We start from the raw sequence: 17,721 nt of genomic DNA, 5'->3' as shown, positions 1-17,721 counted from the left end.
AGATTTTGTGCAGATTAAATGAATCCATTTAAATCTGTTTAACTTGATTATAAGTTAATAAAAGAATTATAATTTAGGAACAAAAACATTCTGGAGAGATGATTTTTCTTATTTGCCATTTGTTTTTTTTTTAATCTATAACCTTAAAAATCCAATAAATGTTTAAAATTTTGATTAAGTTTTTTGTGTGATCAAACACTAAACTGGTATATTCTCCCATAATGAAAAATAAACCAGTGGGGAAAAAACCAAAGCAGAGCTTGAGTGGGTACTGTCATTTTTCCTTCTTTCTTCATAGCAAGGGGAAAAAAAGATGAAAAATATGTTAATTCACAGAGTAAGACACATTCCAGGAATTTTTCATTAAATGAATAAAATAAGATACAATAGTAAAAAAATTTAAATTTTATATATATGTACATAAACACACGGATATATGTATGTATGTATATGTATATTGAGGTATCATACTTATATGTCACCTTATTTATCCAGGCTACTTTTATGAACAATTTCAGTCTTCGGCCATGTCTCTTATTTTTACCATTGCCCTTTGTCTGGGGTTTATATCTACTTCAATTAGAATATATGTTAAAAATTAGCAAATGCCATAGGGCAATCAGGAATTGTGTCATGACCTTCCTCACTGTAATTTAATCACAACAGTACTCAGACTAAAGATTGTCTTTCAAGCATCATGAAACAATTGAGGATTTGGACCCAGTTTAAGTCTTGAGGACAACACTAAAACAGTTTTGTTTTGTTTTTTGTTTTTTTGTCTTATTTTGTTTTTCAGAAGGAATGTAAAACTTTCTCCTTCAGGGAGAGAGTCTCTCATGGGTGGAGTTAAGGAAGTGTGGTTTTCTGTGACAAAAGGCCTTTCTGGTTCAGATGCTGTAGAATAGTAGCCAAGATGGAAGTGGTGTGTATACGTGTGTGTTGGGCATATAGATTATACATGTGTTTTTTATTAAACACAACTCAGTAGGAATGTCTCAGAGTTCTTTTGTCCTTATATATAACCACACCATAGGCTGCCTCTAAAAACTTATCCACAGAGCGGCTTAAGAGGACCATTGGTCCTCTTAACAATATTCTATCATAACATTGATAAATTAATGTAACTGATAGCTAAACACCTTTTAATTGAATAGTTACTGATGAGCAACATTTAGAGCCATGATTTGCTTGGGTCCAAAATGGGTTATATTAATCCTACTTTGGTATCAACAGCAGGAAGTTAGCAGAGAGCTTCAAAGTTGCTGAAAGTCGAAAGACTAAAACAAATCAATGCACGATTCAGTTTCAGGAATGTTCACTTTTAGATAATCAGACTTGCAGTTTCCCCGTATGGGGTATAAACAAATGAAAGGGCCACAACAACGGGAGCATGTACTACTGAATGCCGTTCAATATTGTGGACTGGAATAGTTAAGCACACATGACAGTGCTCAGGTTCTCCTTTGAAATGGTTTTCTCTCAAAGACGCACAAATCTCAATTATTTAAGTGGGCTGGGAATGGAATCTGAAGTCACTTTTAGTGCAAAGGGGTGAGTGATCAATAGGAGATAACAATTTTTAAATCAAACAATTTCTCATAAACTATACTCATATATTGTAAAAAGAAGATGTTATCCTCTTTTATATAGGTATAAAGCAGGTTGTATTGATGGATTTTGAAAAGTGGCCCAAGAAGTTCAACAAATATATAGGTTCTTAGCATTATTGTTTTGATGTATATGGTACATAGTACATTATTTAATTTGTGTCAGACTGCAGTTTTTCATTTCAAAGATGAGTGCATATGTGTATGCATTTTATAAAAGTATTCTGAAGTGAGAGTGTGTGATTTGAAGTGTTGCCGCTTAAATGACTGTCCCCAGTCATCTTTGCGGTGATCTTTTGCAGCTGCTCTACAGCTTTTGTGGATGAAGTGTCCCCCAGTAATCCTTGGTTTAGGCAAGCAGCCCAGAAGACAAAGGTTTAATCTCCTTCCTGTTGAAAAAATTATAATAAAGGGGACTCCGTTAAAACTCTGGAACTGTCCTAAAGTGTCAGGGGTTACATATGTACGAGAGACAGATGATAACCGTGTGCTATCAACTTTGGGTGGGTGAGCTTGTCCAGTTTAATATTAATGAGCCTCTTTCCTAGAAGACTTCTTGCAGTGCATGGAGCTATTGGATGCCTGCCCAAGGATAGATGTTGACGCTGTGGGAGTTTTGCATTAATTATGACTCTGAATTATAACTAAAGCGTGTTACCCACACACACAAGGCCCTGTGTTTTCCTAGCTTCAGGCCTTCATGGGGAGCCATATGAATGTTAGCATAACAAAATCCCACTTAGCAGTTGATATCTGAACTTCAAGTCTTATGCTTTTATCTCACTCTTTAGTTGCTTCTGATCTTTGTTATGAGTGGTGGAAACAAATGTTGCCACTTGCTGGCTCACACTTGGTGTGAAGTCTCAGCTTCTAATTCACAGTTGCTTAGTGAATTTATTAAACAGCGATTTTCCAGTTTTCACATAAATCAGGAATGCAAAGCATTTCTAGCATGATGGTCATATTAACTTCTTCCTTCTTCTCTCCTTTCTACTTCCTTCACCAACCTTCAGTTGATGTTTTAAAGCTATCCCATTAGCAGAGAAACTGAGCTGGAAGAGTGCAAGTAGGTCGAAAGAATTCTAAAATTATATTATTTTCCCACAAGTGTAAATTGAGTGACTTTTGTGAGCTTTGGATGTCTTTGTCCTATTTTGAAGGATGGGGGTTTATTATGTCTGGAAGCAATTAAGAAAACGGATGCTGGCCCAATCTTTAAGATTTATTTACTATGTATACAGTCTTCTGCCTGCATGTGCTCTGTAGGCCAGCAGAGGGCACCAGACCTCATTCAAGGTGATTGTGAGCCACCATGTGGTTTCAGGTCCTCTGGAAGAGCAGCCAGTGCTCTTAACCACCGAGCCATCTCTCCAGCCCCAAAATGGATGTTTTAGGGAAGATTTGCCAGGCAGACTTTCACAGCCCCTACCTTGCTCTGGAACTTCCTGAACTGAGCTTCTGTTAGAATCTGTTGCCTGTGGAGCCAACCCCACTTCCAGTGTTGGGATGAACCTTTCCTCCTCTGCTCACCTCCTGGAGCTGCTTGGTTTGTGGTTCTCATGGGTTACCAGCCATGGTTGGGAATTCCTGATTTGGTAACCCCAACTGAACAGTGACTGGTGTGGTGATCTTTCAGTTTTGAATTTTCCTTCCTTCCTTCCTTCCTTCCTCCTTCCTTCCCTCCCTCCCTTCCTCCCTTCCTCCCTTCTTCCTTCTTCTTTGCTTTCTTCTTTCATAAGAATGGTTCCCTCTAATCCTTGCTAAATCCTTTCAATTTGGTTCACTTAGAAAGATAAGATACAGCCTGTCAAAATGATGGAAATTATAACACACAAGGGTGCTATACTGTGGTTTATAGCTACAAAGAAGGGCACTCATGCAAGGAAGACGGAAGTGTTGTCCTGTTTTCTGAATGTCTTCCGGCACATAAACACACAGAGACAAACAAATACCATGCAGGTATGCATCCATACACCCCTTCACACTACACCAAATCAAGGGTATCTTGTATAGCTCTAGTTTCAATCTTCCCAGCACTGGGGGTGGAGGGAGATCATGCATTCAAAGGGAAGCGTGCTTATTTTTTAGGAGAACTTTTTGGTGTGTGGAGGTTGTATTCAGATTTATCACTTCAACTGGAAGATTATGGGAGAATAAAATTAAGTTTGGATTTGAATACTACATGCTTAATTGCTTAAAAATTCTGTGCTAGAACAACTTCAATATGCATATGAATATATGTTGAATTTGTGTTACTTCAAGCAGGAACCTAAGCATTAAAAAAAGTGTATGTCCACAAATGTAAATTTTCATTTGTTTTTGTCTTATGCTAGAGACCTAGGTATGCCACAAATGGAGGAATTTTAAAGAGATATATCACCAAATTAAAAAAAAAAGTAATTTCATGCAAATGCAAATGTTTCTTCTAAGCTCTGCTTAGCCTAAAATGGTGGTGTCACTTGGTGGGATAGAAGTGTTAAAGGATCCACATCTTTTACCTAGTTTCCTAAGATTAGGACTTAAGGTTATGAAAGGTAGCAGGAAGGACCAGACTATGTCTCATCTCAGTAGAGTCTGGTTCCTCTGTGTGGCTTGTGGGCTGGTACAGGGCTTGCATGCGATTAGATGGATAAATACCTGACTTACTGGTGCTTAAAGAAGCAACTATTCTGTTTCTTTCACAATGTTTGGAGGAGGTCTGTGTATAGAAGGCAGAAATCACAAAATAAGGGTCTCTACCAACACAGAGAACTGGAGAATATTCGCATAAAGTGTGGAGAGCTGGAGAGAGAAAACCATGCCTCTCCTCCTCTCTTCTCTCCTTCCCTTCCTTCCCCCTCCCCCTCCTCTCTTCCCCTCTCCTCTCCCCTCCTCCTCTCCTCTCCTTTCCTTTCACACCTCCCCTCTCCTCCCCTTCCTCATCCCTCCCCTCCTCTCCTATTCTTTCCCCTCCTCCCTCTCCTCTCCTTTTCTTTTCTTGTCTCCTTTTCTTTTCCTTTTGAAAAGTGTTTATTGCTGAAGCCTTTTACAAACTCACCCTTCCTCCATCACTGAGTTAAGTCCTTAGCACCTAGGTGTCAGCTGAGACCAGTATTGTTTTTTTTTTTTTCTTTTTGCCTCTAAAAGCATACTTTTTAGAATTCCTTTTTTAAGAAATTCTGTTTGTTTTTTTGTTGTTATTATTTTTGGTTTTGTTTTTTGTTGTTGGTTTTGTTTTGTTTTTCAGACAGTCTGACTCATACTACCTCTAAGAATAAGTTAGCAGACAAGAAGTTTCTTGGAAGTGTTCTGCACAGAATAAGTAGTGGGAGCTGGGGTGACAGGTCGGGATCAAGAGATGAGGAAATAAGGAAAGCATTAGTCTTCTTATAATCTCAGCTTTGAGTAAAGACATCTGAGGAAAGGCTAGTGTGAGCAGAGGGTGTGCCGACCATTCTGCAGGGAGAGACACTGGAAAATCTATCTGTAGCTACACTTTCAGCAAAGAAACACTATTTTCTAGAATTAAGTCCCCTGAGAGTTTAGTGATTAAACATGTGTGCCCCCACACACTATTATATGCATATGTGTGTTATGTTTATGTGTATAAATCTAATACTCTAGCTTGAACAGCTTATTGTGTTCGTTTGTGCTTATGTTTTATTTTCCATATTTTGGAGATTGCAAAGAGGCTGGAGTATGTGGATACATGGTTATATTATTGTCTTTTGCTAAGGCATCCTAAAAAAAATCTATACTTTCAACTGAAATCATGTGTGTCCAGGGCAATACAAATGACATTACCTCACTGGGAATACAGGGCTTTGATGAAATCTCCAATGCTTCCAATGGTTCCAGCTCTTGCAAGCAGCATAGCTGACAAAGCAGAACTCACCTCTGTTAGTTCTGTAAATGAGAAAGAGGAAGCTTTGCTAGTGAGTCAGCCACCTTGGTTAGCAAACATCCACACAATTAGCTTTGTAAGCTTGCAAAATATAAAATGTCTAGAACTCATTCCAGGTTTATTCCCCATAGTTGCACTATCTCATCTTCCTATGAATTATGCTTATGAATGCCACAAAGTGTTAAAAGAGAGCAGTTGTCTCTCTACATATGCCACCCCTTATAAAATGTAAAAAGTGCTACTGTCTAGTAAAACAAAGAGAAATAAAATGACTGTTTAAGGAAGAAGGAGCATTCGAATCATGATTTGGTGTTTATTTATATGCTCTAAATATTATTACTAGAACCTTTCTGTGAAAGAACTGTCTGATGACTAGTGTCTTGCTTCAATCTTTCTGCATAATGAAAGTAATATATGTTCAGTATTATGCATTAAAATGTGTCAAAGGAACTAAAACCTGGTTAATATCGTGCTTGTTCTATCTGCAGTTCCCAAGTCGGTCTATTTTTTTTGTACAAAATTGAGATGATTTTACATTCATCACTTTCCTCTTTTTGTTCCTCCAATACATACACTACTTTAACATTTCAGAATGTTCTGTGGACGTGCTTCTGTTAGTAGATCTGACACTTTCTTCTTAACCCAGAAGTATCAGATTCATAGCACAATATAGGTAGTTTATTCACATTATTTTCTTGATGGACTTTTCAGTTTTGTCCAGTGCTGCAGAGCACCCATTGACAAAGAATCGAAAGAGCTCAATACTGTAGTCAGAATCAAGAGGCCCTGCAAATGCTCTCCAAACCAAATACAGTGGGTCAGAAGATAGAGAGCTTTTCACGGTGGGACGCCCATCTTCTTTCTCACAGCTCTGTGGGCTGAGATGATGAGTTCTGTCAGTGGTGGATATCTTGGTCAGCCTCAGCACCAGTCTTTTCGAGGAGCCTGATGTAAATGTAAACTGAGAAACAGAAAAGCAGAGCCCCACAGGAAGGCAGCTTGACTGCTGGCTCTCCCTGGTCAGCCAGTTCTGACCTGGCCTTCAGATTCTTGTTACTGAATGTAGCTGACACACTTTCAGATAGTTTTGTGATGTTTTTGTTTAGAAAATTTCTGCATGGTATTTAATGTAAAGGCAAAAGGAACAACTCCCCAAATAGCAAAGAAGTTAACTCAGGGCCCAGGTGCTTCCACGCTGATGGCTGTAACCACCTTTTAGAAGTTCTCTTTTAATATTAAAGTTGAGATTTATATACAATGTATAATGTAAGCAGAATTAGAAATTCTCTTTCAGTAGACAACAACAAAAAAATGTCTTTTGATTCTTCTTAAGAAATGGACCATCCCCAGGTGCCTTTAATATCAGCACTCAGAAGGCAGAGGCAGGCAGATCTCTGTGAGTTCAAGACTAGCCTGGTCTATATGAGCTAATTCCAGGACATCCTCCAAAGCCACAGAGAAACCCTACCTCAAACCCCACCCCCCAAAAAAATAGAAAGGAAGGAAGGAAGGAAAGAAGGAAGGAAAAAAGAAAGAAAGGAACCATCAAGCAAGGAATCATGTGTTAGGTTCACAAAGCCAGTCATAGTGTGTTTGCAGTTACATGGAGAGATGATTTTTGTAGATAAGTGTTTGATCATGGCCATCATCTCTGAGGCAATGATAAGACTGGGGATAGAGTCAAGGCCTTAGGACCAACTCTGTTTCAAGATGGTATTACTCAATTCTTCACTTCACAAGCTACAGAGAAGACACCTTAACAGAAATAAGTTTATATTTAAGATAAAGAATTCCTGTGTATGTCCTACATTATCACTCTTACACACACACACACACACACACACACACACACACACACACACACACGCACACAGTTAATGAAGAACAGAGTCTAAAGGAGGCATATGTGAAGCTAGCTACATATATATCACCAGGACTTCAAAATTTTTCTTAATAATCAATGTCATTTTGATTTCAGGGATAAGTGGATTAAGCTTTTTTCCAAAGTTAATTAGTAGTTATACAACTTCAAGTCAGTCACTGAACCTCTCAGCCCCAGGAGCTACAGCCATAAAATGTGGATCGTGCCCCATTACCTTGTAGAATTATAGGGGGGTTTGAGTGAGGTGATAGACACAAAATATCTATTGATATTATTGAAGAAATTCAGGCCTCTCTGTTAGAAAATTCAAGAGCTCTCTAGCAGGAATCTGGAGGGTCCTCTAGCAGGATCTTGTGAGGATTAAAGAGAGGACATGGGAGGGCGGTAAAATGACAGATGCCGTGAGAGATGAATGATGATGCAAGTAGTCACTCGCCAATGGTTTTATAGGAACAGAGATGTTTGCCCTTGATCTCACCACCTTTCCACAAAGAGGATCCTATGAATCAAACAGACTAACTGTTATTCCCGATATGTAGAAGTGAAACTCTGACTCATAAATGTAAGTGAATTGACCACTGTCACTTGTAATTCTGGAATTAAGTGGATTCTTTTGAACTAAGATTTCAACGTTCATTACTCTCCTCCAGGCCGCCAATGCCAGACACTTGTTGAATATCAACCATTGGAGTCTAATTCCCAGACTGTGTCTGTAAACTTCATCTGGTGCTTGTAAAAGGAGAGTGACTAGCAATAGAAAGCCTCTTTTAGGGGCACTTTCAGACTGTCACCACCCTCCCAAGGAACACATGGGACACCGAATGAATCCTATGTGTGATGGACAACAACAGCTGTGTTCTTAATACCAGATGCAGCATGTGTGCTTACTCTCATCCCTTCAACTACTATGAGAAGGCTGGCTTGCTTTCCTCAGACCAGAGTTTACTCTCATAAATACCAAAAAGGATTAATTCCATCCTTTGGGAGACACTGGGCACATTTTGTGTTCTGAGGTAATCTTTCAGAAAGTATATATGTTCTGTTGTCTCTCTGAGTACAAACAGCCTGCAGATGAGGACACCACACTCACACACACACACACACACACACACACACACACACACACACACACACACACACACACACACACACCATACATCAGCATTCTCAAGGCCTTGCTGGAACCTGATGTATAATGCCTACTCAGCAAATGTTTACTGCTGCCATCACAACTTCCAGGTTAGAGTTAAACACCAAAACCTAGGAAAACTTCATGAGGAAACAAATATGAGACAGGGTCATTTTAGATTTTTTTTTTTATATGTGATAACTTCTACCTCCTGTACAATGAATGATTTCTTAAGAATTGTGAGAGAATTCCTAAGAAATTACTAGGAAGATAAAGGATGATGAGGAAGGAGCTAGGCCTGACTATATGTCCACCCAAGGCCAGGAATACAGTGCCTAGCATATACATGAATGTGCTGAAAACTTTATCGGAATCAGAATGAATGAAGTTACAGCTGTGGAAGGAAAAGGCGCAGCTATAAAGTGGAATTTATTTCTAAAGAGTTAGGAAAAAGTGCTTTGTTTATTCCCCACAATTACAGTGATTTGGTTTCAGCCTAAACAAGCACCACAAACAAATACTCTGGGAGTGGCCACACTAATCGGTTTTCATTGGCTTCCAAGCCCCGGTTCGGCTGATTCATCCATAGAAAAGCAGAACAAAAGTCCAGGCCTACTACACCCTCAAGCGTTCGAGTGGTGCTTTGGGTTCTGGGGTTATTTATATCAATATGGCTCACAGAAGTACTTCCTGACCTATTCAGCAAATGTTCACGTGGGCACCCTAGAGCCAAGGCGCAAACACTGCAAGTGTGCCGCCTGAGAGCAAATCTTGAAGCCTGTAGTGATTTTGATATATCCATCGGTCTCTCGGGTGACGCTTTACCTCTTAACAGGCTCGTTTTTTTATGCGCACATTCTATCTATAGATGCTGTGATGAGGACAGATTCATCGGAGATGACTGATGTGGAGTCTGTGATCAGCACCTTTGCAGCTTCAGCGAGGGCAGGCCGCCGCAATGCTTTAGCTGACATCCAGACTTTAGATGTTACAGGTGGAACCTCTGATCTCCCGCTGAAGCTGGAGGCATTGACCGTGAAGGAAGGTAACACCAATCCTCTGAAATAAAGCCCGTGGCAGGTCTCTCTCCTTTTCATCTTTTTCTGTGGAGAAGCCTTTAAACTAGTGTTCAGTACCCTCTTCTTGACTAAACGCTCTCCGGTGTTAGGGCAAAGTAGATTTCCATGGCTTTCTGAAACTAGGTGATTTCATCTTGATATCCTAAGGGTGAACATAGAAACTGCTGTTTCTGTCTATTGGATGTGTATGGTCCTGTGCTGGAATCCTAATTTCAATCTCCAGTACAAAGTTAATTAAAAATAATCATAAATATTAACCATTGCACTGGAGCTGAGTACTGTGGCTCATGACTAGTTCATTGCCTGTCTTAATTACCACTTGCAGTTTGAGAACCCTAATAAAGAAGGCAATGAGCCTTCTAACACATCAACAAGAGGTGATGGAAGATGATGTTTTCAGTCACAAAGTGTCTTTTCTTGCTTCTATTATTGTTATTTTATCTACCATTCAATTTTAAGTCTGCTAAATGCTAGGGATCCCAGTGGTGAGTAGGGCAGATGTGAACTCCTGCTCTCCCAAATCTTACAGTCCAACTGGAGTGTTATATTTCAAAGGGTTAAATACATAGGCTAACAATGATATGCTTTATCAGAAAACCAAAATAGGGTGCTTTGTGGAGAGTTCCTGGGTGTCTATATTAGTATAGAAATCAGAAAAGCCGTCACTGAAATCAGGATAACTCATGAGGCTGAGTCAAGATGACTGCTGTGAGATTGATGCTATCCTGGGTTCCAGTACAACCTGGGCTACAGTGTAAGACTCTGTTTTACACAAAACCAGCATGACAACAATACCAATTGTTACATCAATGCAGATGGGAAATTCTACATGGTCCTGCACTTGCATGACGAGTTTCAGCAGGTCAGTGCCTACTATAGGAGAGAATTGGTTACCTGTAGAGATGAATTCCCACATAGGCTGTCCATGTCCTACTGGTCAGCCTTGAACATGTGCACATATGAACAAAGCTAAATAGACACAGTAGGTTACATATACAAGGTGCATACATATGTGTATTCATGCAACAATAAATAAAAAAGAAGTTATGAATTTGCATGGGGAAGGAAGGAGTTGGAGAAAGGAGCGATGCAGATGTGTAGTACTCATGAGTGAAGTTCACAAAGAAACCTGCAATTTTTAAAATCCTTAAAAATCAATAAAAACTCAGCAAGCCTTCTTGGCACACAAAATATTAGACATATATAAGATGGGGTGGAGGAACATGCATAATAAAGAATGCAGAATGAACATCTCCGGGGTAAAGAAGACTGATCTAGTCTAGCAATAAAGGCTGGCCACTCTTGGTTGAAGGTGAGGTAACTGGAGTTCTCGTCAACCACAAGACAACTTTGGACACATAAGCAAGGGTCAGATCTTGTGAAATGTGAGATTATGACTGCAAAGGCCCAGATGTATTCATGTCCCCAAGTTTTCTTGCAGCTGTTACCTACTTCTCTCACTCTCTCTCCTCTCTCTCTGTTTCATAGAAAAGTATAATGAAAAACGTGTTGCCTTTTTTTTTAAAAAGATTTTATTTATTTATTATGTATACAACATTCTGCTTCCATGTATATCTGCACACCAGAAGAGGGCACCAGATCTCATAACAGATGGTTGTGAGCCACCATGTGGTTGCTGGGAATTGAACTCAGGACCTCTGGAAGAGCAGTCAGTGCTCTTAACCTTTGAGCCATCTCTCCAGCCTCCAAAAATGTGTTGCTTTTTAAACTACTATGTCTCCCTTTCCCTGTAGCTCTAGTAAGACTGCATCCCATGGCACCTATCTATGACATTGTCTTTGCTCTAGTTGTTGGCCCATTCTTAGCCCTTTTCTAGCATGACCTTGCAAAATGTTATCATGATTGATTATTACATCTTCCCTTAAATAGTTTTCTTCCTTTGATTCCCAGGACACTTTGCTCTCATGGTTTTCTTTTTTCCCCTCAATGACTTTTTCACTTTGGGTTTCTCTTTGCTCAAATCCTCAGTCACTGGATGGAATAGAAGGTACAAAGTATAGTCTTTTGATAACTTGGTCAGTGTTTCTTTGACTCTAATGCTGTCTGATTTCATTGCATAGTTCCTATCCTCCTGAAACATAGATTCAGATCTTTTATTAGTTACTTTTCTTGTTGAAATGACCAACTAACTGACAAAACCATACTCAGAAGGATTTTTTTCCTCTTATTGAAAATAGATTTTTTTTTCTCACATAATATATCCGGATTACAGTTTCTCCTCCCTCTACTCCTCCTGGTTCTTCCTCCCCTCCCCTCCCATCCAGATCCACCTCCTTTCTGTCGTTCATTATAAAACAAACCGGCTTCGAAGGGATAATAATAAAATATAATATAATAAAGCAAAAGCTAACATTTTGGAATAGGACAAAACAAATAGAAGGAAAAGAACCCAACAAAAACACAAGAAACCAATAACCATAGACCCACTTGTTCACACACTCAGGAAATAAAAGCACTAAACTGTAAACCAGTATATATACAAAGGACTTGTAGGGTAAAAGGACTTGTTTTATTGATCTTAGCCATTCTGACAGGAGTAAGGTGAGACCTCAAAGTGGTCTTGATTTGCACTTCTTTGGCGGATAAAGATGTTGAACTTTTTAAAAAGTGTTTCTTGGCCACTTGAGTTTCCTCTTTTGAGTATTGTCTATCTAGATCTGTGCTCCATTTTTAATTGTGCTATTTGTTTTGATAGTTTTTGAGTTCTTTATGTATTTTGGATATTAGTGCTCTATCAGATGTATAGTTGGTAAAGCTTTTCAATTCTGTAGGCTGCTGCTTTGTCCAAATGATACTGTGCTTTGCTGTACAGAATCGCCTCAGTTTTATGAGGCCATCCCACTTATTAATTGATGACCTCAGTGCCTGTACTAATGGTGTCCTGTTCAGAAAGTTTTTTCTTATGCCAATAAGCTCAAGGCTATTTCCCACTTTCTCTTCTATCAGGTTCAGTGTATCTGGTTTTATGTTGAGGATTTTGATCCACTTGGAATTGAGTTTTGTGTAAGGTGATAAGTATGGATCTATTGGATTCTTCTGCATGCAACCACCCAGTTTGACCAGCACCATTTGTTGAAGATGCTGTCTTTTCTTCAATGTGTATTTCTGTCTTATCAAAAATCAGGTATCCACAGTTGTTTGGATTTATGTCTTGGTCTTCATCTTGATTTCGTTGATCAGTGTGACTGTTTTTATGCCAATACCGTTCTGTTTTTATTACCTTAGCTCTGTAGTACAATTTGAGGTTGGGGCTTATCATACCTCTAACAGTTCTTTTATTGTTCAGAACTGTTATCCTGGGTTTGTGTGTGTGTGTGTGTGTTTCCGTATGGAGCTGAAAATTTTTCATTTAAGAACTGTGAAGTATTGTGTTCAAATTTTGCTGGGGATTTCATTCAATATGTGTTGTTTTTGGTAGGATGGCCATTATGGGAGATTTCTCCATCTTCTGATTTTTTTTCCAATTTCTTTCTTCAGTGTCTTAAAGTTTGTATCATGCAAGCCTTTTGCTTGGTTAGTTACCTCCAAGATATTTTATAACATTTGAAGATGTTGTGAAAAGTGTTGTTTACCTGATTTCTTTCTCTGTCCATTTGTCATTTATTTATAGGAAGGCTGCAGATTTTTGTGATTTAATTTTGTAAATAGCTACTTTGCTTAAAGTGTTTATCACCTGTAGGAGTTTTTTTTAGTAGAATTTTTAGGATTACTTATGTATACTGTCAGGGAAGGGTTTAGGGTGTTAATTCTCATAATGGGGGAATGTCATTATAGGAATTTGAAGTAGTTGGTCAAATTTCATCTATAATAAAGAAGTAGAGAGAGATGAATGCTAATTCTTAGCTCTGTCTCTCCTTTCCCATTTTTTATTTAGCATGGCTCAAGATAACTGGATGGTGCTGCCTACATTCAGAGGGGGTCTTCCTTCTCACTTAAAACTGTCTCAAAATGTCCTCACAGGTATACCAGGAAGAATGGCTCCTGGGTGATTCTAAATTCAGCCAAGTTGATAATGAATATTAACCATTACAAATCTACTCTTTATCACCTTGACACCCAAACATATACATTTTAAATTGTAACAATCAACTCAATCCACATTACCATGTAATGCAAAATTAATTTATTCCAACTTCAAAAACCCATCATCTTAACAGTTTCAGCACTATTAGGAAATATCATGGCTATCAACCTGTGAGTCATGACCCCTTTTGGGGGGGCAGTCTAATGACCCTTTCACAGGGGTGGCCTAGGACCATAGAAAAGCACAGATATTTATATTATGATTCATAACAGTAGTAAAATTACAGTTGTGATGTAGGATGAAATTAATTTTACAACTTGGGATCACCAAGACATGAGGATTATATTAAAGGGTTGCAACAATAGGAAGGTTAGAACCACTGCTCTAGAGTAACTGTATAAGGTCTTTGTGGACCTTGGTAACTGAGGCTGCAGAAACTCTTCCTTTGTTAATAGAGTTGTTAATTGGTCTAAATAATAAAAATCCAAAGTCAGATATAGAGGAAAATACTGAGAGATGGGCAAGAAGGAAAAGTCACAGACACACCTTACCTCCTTAGCATCTCAGCAGACAAAAGAGCAAGTTCCTGTTTCTGCCCCCTGATATCCTCTCTACACCCAGGCATCTCACTTCCTGTCTGTCTATATAGACCTCTATGGCTTGCTGGTGGCAAACAAGGTATCACCACACTCCTTCAATGAATATTTTTAGCAGAGAACCTCTTCATAGGCTTCATATTTTCATCTCACCCTACTCAAAAGAATTTGCATTTTTACAAACCTGAACCTTCAAAGACCAGGGCATTGCCCTCTGGCATAGTTCCTCTTCCCTAGTACAAAATAGGAGGTTTGAGGTTTATTCCCTTCATCTCTTTAACAGTTACAGCTGCTTTTTCCACACTTGGCTGATCTGCAACTTTAAACATTTCCCTTGCTTTGTCAAACTGTAAACATTTTGCATCTTTCTGCTCCATTGGCTGCTCGCTCCTACCAGAAATGTTAACCTCATCCTTGTTTCCCTTCCATTTTGCACATTCTGCATCTCATCCTTTAGAGTGTACTGTTAGCTCCACTTTCAAACTTGGTCCAGAAATCTGCCATTTTTTCCACCTACTACATATCTTCTTGGATTCCATCTCATGCTTTTTCTTTGTTTCTCATTGTCCCTCTTTCATATTGCTCTATTGCTGTCTCATTTAGTAGTCTACTCTCTGTGTGATATAAACAGCACACTGCCTCACCTTTGCAGGAGTGTACTCAAATGCCTCCTTTTCACATGTGTATTTCCAGCCAACTCTGTATCAATTTGTGAACTCTAGGCCTGGAGACATCTTAACAATTCCTATTTTCTACTCCCAATTTAATAACCTCATAAACACTTTTCACTCCTCACATATCACACACTTTACATATTTTATTGTTCTTTTCTTATTACTCACTGGCTGATACTTGGACTACTTCATGTGCTCAGCTTAGCAAATACCTTTTTTTCCTTTAATGGGGGCTTCACATTGTAGCCCAAAGCTGTCCTGGAATTCATTATATAGCCAAGGTTGGTTGACAGGTATCTGACAAATGAAAAGTTCTCAAATACCCTATCAGACTTATTTTCAAAGATTTTATAGATGCTTTGTTGGGAGAATTTTTGAGGGAATGATTGGAACTTAAATAATTTCATTTAAATGAAGAAAGCCAAATGCTTCAAAGGATGAGAGGAAAAACAGTATTGCAACTGAGCTGTGTTTTCTTTTCTTTTCTTTTTTTTTTTAAATCACATCACTGGGAAGGCAAAGGCAAATAAATCTCTGTGAGTTTGAGGCTATCGTGATCTACATAGTGAGATCCTGTTTCAAGGAGGACAAAGAGGATTGGAGGGGCAGGAGAGGAAAGTTTAAGGATGGTAGTGATTTGAAATGAAGAAGCAGGAAAAGGGGGAAGCTTGGTAAAATAAAGAGCAGGGGAGTCAGTCACTGGAGTCAGTTTCTTGACAAGTTGGAAACTGGCAGGAGTTGGAACCACAGGAGCATTAGACTTTGGCAGCAAGAGCATCATCAGGGACCACAACAAAGGTGTACATCAAGGGCAATGAATGAGGTCCTACACTTACCAAGGGTTATACTTGCTGAATGAATTCTCTCCTCTTCCTGTCTCAAAGCTCTTCATAGTTTTTGTCAGCATAGTCACTTCATTTTCATTTCCCAATGGGTGATAACAAATTATGCAACGATTCCTGAGAAGCACATCTTTCATTATTATGGGAGTGAGGGCAGAAACAATGATGAAAAATGACAGGAGAGTTTTGACATTTAGTTGAAGGAAGGTGAAAGAGTTCACACATGATGACTTTTTGCTTTCACTTTTTCTGAAGGGCAGAATGTAAGGTTATTTCTAAGAAGCAAAGGAAATAGAAAATATAAAGGAAACACAAAGTGTGTCCCAGGATAGGGAAATGATTGAGGGCCTATAGCCACTTGATCTAGGTTCAAGTTGTGACTTTCACTAGCTCTGTGACTTCCACAAGTCATTTAACCTGCTTCTATTGTAGTTTGCTATCCTGTAGATATAATGACATCTTAAGTGTGTGCCTGGCATGTAGTAACTGTAGACCAAGAAGAAAGTTGATTAGGAGATCTAAAAAATATTCAAATATGTCCTCTCTGTGAAGATTCATATCTGTGTTGAGGGCAAAATACGACCAAGTCAAGATGAAAACAACCCTTTCATTCTAAATAGAAGAAGTATTTCAGCATATTTTGCATATGAATGGGAAATTTTTTTTGCAGATGTTAAAAAGAAGAATGAAGAGAAAGCACAAGACCAGCCGGAAAAAACCCTAAATGAAGAAAAATGAAGGCTTACAATTTGTCCATGGTGTTGATTTTGTGCACGTTAGGAGACATAGTGGCTCTGCATTCCTGAAGTGTTTGATCTGGTAGTAACCGTGGTAATGTGTGTGTGTTTAGGCAATTTTGTTGTGATGCCCTGTACTTAGACCACAACCATGATACCCAATAGGTTATTAAAAGGTATTACTTTCAAATTGCACACAAGGAAGAACACACTGTTTATACGACCAATAAAATCCACTGTCAATCTTGGGATTTACTTAGAAAGATACATGTTTAATTATGTTCTTATTGAGTTAGAAAATTTTCTTGATATGCATAAACAGAAACCTATTAATTTAACACTTTATAGAATTTGTAGGAAATTATATTTTTTGGTGAGATGGAATTAGTAATAAAAATCACATACATAAAATGTGTTTATATTTAATCAAAATTATACTGTATTTCCCTCCAAAAGTTGAGAGAGCTGGAAATAATATGTTATAAAAGTAGTGACAACATACATATCTCTAGGATGCTTTCATCTAATGTATTTTGCATCTAGTCTATGTATACTGTGATTTTTTCATACAGATCCACAGAATGTAAAATTCATGGCAAATTGCTTATATTAAACATGTGTAATAAATAAATTTCACTATATTCCTTAACTTGGTGTGTATGTGCATCTTGTTTTAATGTGGGGTTTTTTACGATATTGTGCTAGTTTCTCTGGACTATTTATTATTCTATGGGCTTTTGTGTGTGTACAAATTGTTGCTAGAGTAATTTCATCAGGAATGCTGACCTTAATTTTTAAATTTGTCCTAAAGTAGCTAACATAGCAGTAATCTCTTAAATATTTGCATAATACTATAATTAAAAATAGCAAAATACATGCTTTTAATATATGTTAAATATAGATTTAAAAACAGAAACAAAACCAAGGTGCTAGCAAATTTTAATTTGTTAGATAGAAAAATAATATAAATATGAATCTTAATTTTTGGATAATATATTTTTATTTATATATATGCATGAAATTATATTTTGTTGACCTAGGCTACATCTGTTTACATTAACTGAATAAAATTTCGTAGTCAATTCATGGCTGATACAGTTTTCCTTCATTTCATCTTCTGAAGTATGCTGGGTAAAAAGTGGTGATACCACTGAAAGTGTAACAGTGACAGTCTTTGTACTTTTAACCAACTCCTGCTTGTGACTGTACTGACCAAGTGTAACTTTACAATTATATATACCAAAGGC

The 17,721-nt window shown here is 38.1% G+C and overlaps 1 protein-coding gene across 5 annotated transcripts in view; it reads left to right on the top strand.

Moving 5' to 3' along the window:
• The window catches only part of Pkib (cAMP-dependent protein kinase inhibitor beta), a 99,968-nt gene extending 82,845 nt beyond the window's left edge, over positions 1 to 17,123 (top strand). For all 5 annotated transcript variants that reach the window (XM_027398450.2, XM_027398448.2, XM_027398445.2 and 2 more), the window contains 2 exons: positions 9,370 to 9,546; positions 16,408 to 17,123. In XM_027398450.2, the coding sequence (XP_027254251.1) occupies positions 9,378 to 9,546; positions 16,408 to 16,475 (237 nt within the window). In that variant the 5' untranslated portion in view covers positions 9,370 to 9,377 and the 3' untranslated portion in view covers positions 16,476 to 17,123. The remainder of the gene's footprint in view (positions 1 to 9,369; positions 9,547 to 16,407) is intronic.
• The last annotated feature ends 598 nt before the right edge of the window (positions 17,124 to 17,721 follow it).

This window comes from Cricetulus griseus, chromosome 2 (genome assembly GCF_003668045.3).
Source record: "Cricetulus griseus strain 17A/GY chromosome 2, alternate assembly CriGri-PICRH-1.0, whole genome shotgun sequence".
NCBI classification, from domain to species: domain Eukaryota; kingdom Metazoa; phylum Chordata; class Mammalia; order Rodentia; family Cricetidae; genus Cricetulus; species Cricetulus griseus.
This window is presented reverse-complemented; position numbering and strand designations above follow the sequence as displayed.